Source organism: Myripristis murdjan, chromosome 7 (assembly GCF_902150065.1).
Source record: "Myripristis murdjan chromosome 7, fMyrMur1.1, whole genome shotgun sequence".
NCBI lineage: Eukaryota > Metazoa > Chordata > Actinopteri > Holocentriformes > Holocentridae > Myripristis > Myripristis murdjan.
Genome location: NC_043986.1, coordinates 5,982,951 through 5,989,525, shown reverse-complemented (window position 1 = coordinate 5,989,525; position 6,575 = coordinate 5,982,951). Strand labels below are relative to the sequence as shown.

The following is a 6,575-nucleotide window of genomic DNA, read 5'->3' as shown; positions in this document are numbered from 1 at the left end:
GCCGGGAAGACGTTCGAAATTCGGGGAATCTGAGGTTTTTCATCCGGCAGTGAGAAAATTAGAAAACTGGTTTTAGTCCAGTCATTTTATGAAAAAAAAAAAAAAAACCTAGGACAAATTGCAAAAGAAGCAAACTCAACTGATTTTGTTTCCTCACTTTGTCCTGAGTGAGAGGAAAAAAGTCCCAAGGAATCCCATTGGTGGAAAGTTTTGAAAATCACCTATTTATGACCACATATTACCAAAAAACACTGTTTTTAACACACAGAGGAAAGGGGTTCAACATTTGACTTTCAGATATCACTATAAAAATTCACAAGTTGATTACACACACAAAGACAAGAAAAAAAGTCAATTACAAGTTCTTTGAATTATTCTGTTTACACATGCATATCACACATGATCTGATTTGATATGCGCTAATAAGGAATATATGGAATACATGCCAGAACAGATATTTAAACAGTGAATTTAATTTTTTTTTCCCCTCACTCAGGACAAACTGAGGATACAACATCAGTTGAGTTTGCTTCTCTTGCAATTTGTCCCAGGTTGACCCCAATATTGGTTTAAAATGACTATTTGGACTATTTGGGATTTTCTTGGACTTGACACACACACACATCCACCAGCCAAGCCACTGATAACACACAGAAACACATTTACAGCACAACAACCACACAGACACAGACACACCACACATCACTGACATGACAGAGAGAGACAGAGAGAGAGAGAGAGAGAGAGAGAGAGAGAGAGAGAGAGAGAGAGAGAGGGAGGGAGGGAAGGCGATGACCAACTTAGAAAAAGAGGAAGCAGGCAACAGACACCATGAGGAAAGACACAAGAAGAGGAAGTGAGGACCAACTGGCAACCCAGAGACACAAAAGACAAAAAAAAAAAAAAAAAAAAAAAAAAAGGCATGCAGTTTCCTGAAGGGGGTAAAAGTCCGAATCTGAAGGTGGTGCTTGTTCACCTCCTGGGTCAGGACCCCCAAAACGGGCCTGGACCTCGTTCCTGACACACGTGTGGTTTCTCTTCAGGCTCGAAAGGCTGGAAAAGCCGCAGAACAGCGAACAATTCTTCACTTCACCTCCTCGTTTCTCATGTATAACTCCTTCATTTGCTCTGATTCAGGCTTTATCACATTCAGAGTTGATTCACCTTTGTGTGTGTGCATGTGTGTGTGTGTGTGTGTGTGTGTGTGATTGCGTGTCAAAAGTGTGAAGTGTGAGTGAGGATTTGTCACGAATTGTCTTCAAACTCCTGATCAGCAGCCAGAAAAACCCAAACTATACATTTTTTTTGTACGATATGTACCAAGAAAAGGAAGACCGTCTCAGTTTTTACTTCATAAATGACGAAATATCGATTCTAGAAATTACGACCAGTGACGTTTCTGTTGACTAATCTCTGGACTGACACAGCAGCAGGACTCTGAAACACTCTCATGTCGTAAAAATCCTCTCTATTCTTTCACCGCGGCTCAAATATCCTTTTCCTGGGAATTTTCTCGGACTCATAATCGCTCGAAGACGGCAGGAATATTTCTCTCCATCGGATCTCAGGCTCGGAAACTTGAGCTCTTTCCAAGTCGCACATTTTTTCCCCCCGCTCTCGCCTCTCTCTGAAGAAGCCCTTTTTTGTTTTGTCATATTTTGACAAAATCTATGACATTTCGGTGATGTGTCAGCGGCAGAGTGGCAGCAGGAAATATTTAAAAACTGGTTGGGCTCTGAGAAATCGACTGACACCTTTTTTTTTTTCCCACCGTGTTTCAGTATTTCTAATTTGGAAAGCTTCTTCCTCCGCAATCCCTCCTTCTGAGGGTGTTGGTTGTGATTCATCGACAGGCTTTACTACACGATGAGTAGATGAGTAAAACGAGACTCGAGAAAGAGACGAGGGGGAAGTAGAAGAGGGAGGGACCGGCGTTAAAATACCACCTCAAAACTAAGAATAAATACCAGATAAAGGCGGGGAATTAATCTCTTTGTTCCACCTGTTTCCTCTTGAAGAACGCTCCACCTCATCTGATCATAAACTAACACAACTGGGACTATAATTACCTTTTTGAATAATCGATGAATCGTTTTACCAGTCAAATGTAAGAAAATGAAGATAAATGCTCGTCACAAATTACCAGAGCCCAAGGTGAAGGGTAAAATTTCTTACAGACTGATTAGAAAAAAGAAGATCAAGAAGACGATCAAAGAAATCTTTAACCAATAAATGTTCCGTTTTCTTGCCCGATAAGAAGCCAAAATGATTACTTGACTTATTTTCCTGTCATCTAACTGAGGAATAAACGGATCATTTCATTCGTACACAGGAGCTTCTCATCTGCCATTTCTTCTAAAATGGTACCAAGAACTAGAGGATAGAAAGTTTCTGAAGAAACTTTGATGTGCTTGCCTTGCGCACGTTGGGTTACACGCGAATTCGCCAGCCCAATGCTGTTTGTGGGTTGTGAAAAGTCATGGCTCATGCCCAGCCCGGGATTCGAACCGCTGCTCTCCTGCATTAAAGGCAGCCTCACCTACTGCTAGACTACGGAGGCTGCCGTGGGCGGAGCCAGAAATTAGCCTCTATGAAGCAGAAAGCTTGAGTGACACTGGAGCTGGGGAGAAGATTGCCTAAAACTACGGGTCAACAACCGCTTTTATCTCCGCGATAGTAAGTCCGAGAAAATGGATTGCACCATGAGAAAGGTAAGGCTTTGGACTTTTAAACCGTGGTGAAATTATTTTCCAACTCCCGAAAATGCCCGAGATACGGCGAGTTGAAAAAGTGTGTGTTTCTGCTTTTCTCCCGCGACTTTGCATTCCAGATATAATGGGAGTGAATGGAGGAGAGAGCTGGCACTCCCGCCTCGTTAAGAGTCACAATTAAAAAAGCTGAAGATACTTTGCTTTTATATTTACATTTTTCAAAGTACAACTATTTTTCCTACAATTTGATCCCAAATTTATGCATGTGGAGTGAAAATTGTGGCCAGCAGAGCAAGTTAAAGACAAAATTTTGAGGCGAATTTTCAGGGCTGCTTCACTCTAGTCGCTCAGGAATGCCACTCTAGTTTCCTACGTACCTCTCGGAGCCTTTTGCCATTTTTTGTATTTCGTCAAAATTGCGAAAAAAACGGAATGTCGGATCGGTTTGAAAATTCGCAAGCAGCTTCTTCTCCACATGATGCACATTTTTCGTATTTGGTGCGTGGAAGTAGGTCAAAAGCTGTGAGTGCTGGAGCCCTCCGAAGTTTTGCCCATTCATTTCCTATGGCCGAAATTTTTGGGAAAATTGGAATTTTGAGAATTCCGTAAGTCGGATTCCTTATAAAAGTAATAGCACACTTCTCCCAATCGGGCCGCACATTTTCCCAATTCATTGTGTGGGCCTAAAACCAAAGCTGTAGGAGGAGTAGCGCGCCGAAGTTTGTCCAGAATCTAAAAAACAGAATAGTAATATGTGTTGCCTTTTCAAGGCAAGCACATAATTCTGGGATTCACCAGGTCAGCCTCACGGAGCTGGCGCCCCCTGTGGCCGGCGGTCTCTTTGAGTCGCCTCGCGCTAAAAATATTTCCGCAAACACACCACAGCGACTCCAAAACTCAACCGGACACCTTGGGATCGAGGAAAAAGAGAGAAACAAACTACTATTAGCCATTTAGCTGTTTTATCATGCAAATCAAGAATCTGTCGTTTAAGAAGCTGAAAGTGGCCCTACCATCGTGTGTGTGTGTGTGTGTGTGTTTTCTCTTTTTACAGCATCCATTGCTTTTCTCACTGCAGTTTCTCCTCTGCTGCCCTGATTGGCTCAGGCTGAACAGCCAATCAGAAAGCTCTCTCTCTCACCTCAACAGGTTGAATTGGACGCTGAGGAGGCCCAGCGCTGCAGGACACATTTAATCCTACAGAATAAATGTAATCATGTCATCATCATCATCATCATGTCACCTGTGAACTTTACTACACTGAAATGCTTTGGATGCTGAGTAACAGCAAAATACTGAGAGCCAAATGATGTTGGTGGAAAAGTTCATGTTACAGGTTCTGTGTGTAAACTGGGCTGAGGTTACATTTGAAATATTATAACTTCCCCACAGCAGGTAGAAAATACAGCAGGCCGGTAGTACAGTAACTATATAGTACTGTTAGTGTTACACTTTACATCCTTATAGGAATATTATAGTTACACCAGAAAGTATAATCAGAAACATTAGGAGACCCTGAAGGAATTTCATAGTGTTACTATTTACTAATTTTAAAAAAATAAACATGATGATAAAGTCATCACAGGAACAGCATGATGACGTAGAGGATTAAAAAAGTACCATAAAGTAAAGTTTAAACCGTCTTTAGTGAGTATAATTTCACGTACAGAGGCTGTATCTCGGCCTGTGTGGTCATTAAATCAGAGGTATTCTCCCTTAAGAAAAAAAAAAAAACAAAACTAGAAATATATAATGGCCCTAAATGTCAGGACAGTATAATAGTGATATTCTAGGAGATAAAAAAAAAAAAAAATACCATGAACTATAACAACATTATTATAAATCCCATATAAACTCCTGATGTCCCTGGTATTGTAGAGAAATTATAGTGTAAAGTACAAAAAGGTCACAATAAACTTAATAAAGTACCACAAAGTCACAAAGTCACACTGTAGGAGCATCACAGGAATATTAAAGTGACTTTTTTGTTATACATCTTTCTTAACACCTTAAAACTCATTTTGTGGAGCAGCTCAGGTGGACCAGGCCCAGGTTGAGGGTTCAATCCTCCAGGTGAGTCAGTGGATTGAGCAAGGCACTAAGCCTGGTAGTAGGTTGGGGGTTTGATTCCCACAGGTGCCTCAGTTAAACTGAAATTACAATGTGCCCAGCCAGTGATCATGCAAGGTTCACAGTGACTGAGCAGCGCTTTCTGCTGTGGGCCTGTAGTATTCCTGTGGGGCCTTAAAGTGTTTGAATGCAATTCAATATTAATGATTATTAGATTAAATTTGATCATGTTTGATTAGAGTATCACTATTATCCTCCTGTGGTCATGCACAGTGTCTATGTACAGTGACTTTATGGTATATTCTGGCTTCAACAGTACATACAGTGAACTACAGGTTGTCTATTAGCCTACACTTATATTGTACTTAATGTATTTGCATCATATAAAATCCCTGTAACATCATAATATATCCTGATATGATACTCCACAGTGACCTGACTGTACTTTATGGGGAACACTGGGATATTTCCACGGTTTCCTTATGATATTCTTACAATATTTCCAGTTAATGTCACCAACACACGCACCGAGAACATTTTCGGCTGAGGCTCCATATAATTTCCGATATAGGCTAATCTCCAAAAAATATACTTTGAAGTGAGTGTGTATTTTTTTTTTTTTTTATTCTAGCAGCCACGGGAGGAGAAGTAGGAGCGCTTGCACGGATTTGGAGGCGAAACTGTGCAGGAACATGTCCAACAACTCTCTCCCTGTCGGCTTTATTAGCGGCGCTGCGGTCACTTTGCTCATTTCTCCTTATTAACTCTTTGATAACGCGACTGGAGAGGAGGAGTGATGAGGAGAAGAAAGAATAAAAGAGGAGGAAAAGAAAGTGTCGCTCCTGCTGCTGCCCTCCTGCCGCTCCTTCCTCAGTTTTCTCCCGGTGAGAAAGAGCTCTCTCTCTGTGCGTGTGTGTGCGTGTGCGTGCGCGTATTTGCTCAACATGGAGCGGGACGCGCAAACAGATGTGACACCGGAATAACACGATAAAACACCGCCTCATGTTTTATAAACCGCTTTGAGGGAGGAAAAAAAAGAGAGGAAGAGAAGAAGGGGTTTGCTCGATTTCTCCTCCTCTTCCTCCTCCTCCTCCTCCTCCTGAGCCTGCCTGCCTGCTGCCCATTCTTGAGAAGGAAGCAAGGAGGCAAGGGAGGAGGGGAGGAATCGACGAAGGGAGGGAGGGAAGGGGGGGAGGAGGCGGAGGAGGAGGAAGGAATCACGGAGCCGACCTTTTCCTACACCGGAGGGGGGAAAAGCCCCGCCGCTGACTAGAGACACCAGAGAAGAGGAAGAGAAATGAAACCAACCCCCCGTCTCAAGGCTCGTCCCCGCATCGGAGCTCACATACTCACAATCTTGGCATTAATAAGGTCCGGAGGGCGGAATCCGCTGCGCTTTCTCAGGCACATCCGTGTGTCTCCCGGCCCTCTCTCCTCCTCCGGCGGTGCGTGAATTTTGATTTATTTCCAAAAAAAAAATCTCCTGCCGCTGAAGGAAAGGAAGGAAGGAAGGAGTCAGTCCTCCCCCTCTGCTGCTCTCCTGCTCGGGGTTTTTCCCAGAGAGAGAGAGAGAGAGAGAGAGAGAGAGAGAGAGAGAGAGAGAGAGAGAGAGAGAGAGAGAGAGAGAGAGAGAGAGAGAGAGATCACCGCCCTGGCGGACCGAGGCGGCAAGGCGCATGCGCGGACTCACGCGCCCGTCCAACCAGGAGGAGACCCGGAGCTCCTATAATAAACCTTTATTTTGCACACACACACACATACACACACGCACGCACGCACGCACGCACGCACGCA

At 43.3% G+C, this 6,575-nt stretch overlaps 1 protein-coding gene across 3 annotated transcripts in view; it reads right to left on the bottom strand.

Annotated features, from left to right (window-relative positions):
* Positions 1 to 6,257, bottom strand: part of rgs19 (regulator of G protein signaling 19) — a 37,591-nt gene extending 31,334 nt beyond the window's left edge. For 2 of the 3 annotated variants that reach the window (XM_030056635.1, XM_030056636.1), the window contains exon 1: positions 6,135 to 6,257. In XM_030056635.1, coding sequence (XP_029912495.1) covers positions 6,135 to 6,191 — 57 coding nt within the window. In that variant the 5' untranslated portion in view covers positions 6,192 to 6,257. The remainder of the gene's footprint in view (positions 1 to 6,134) is intronic. The other variant, XM_030056637.1, reaches the window with a different exon arrangement.
* Positions 6,258 to 6,575: the final 318 nt, after the last annotated feature.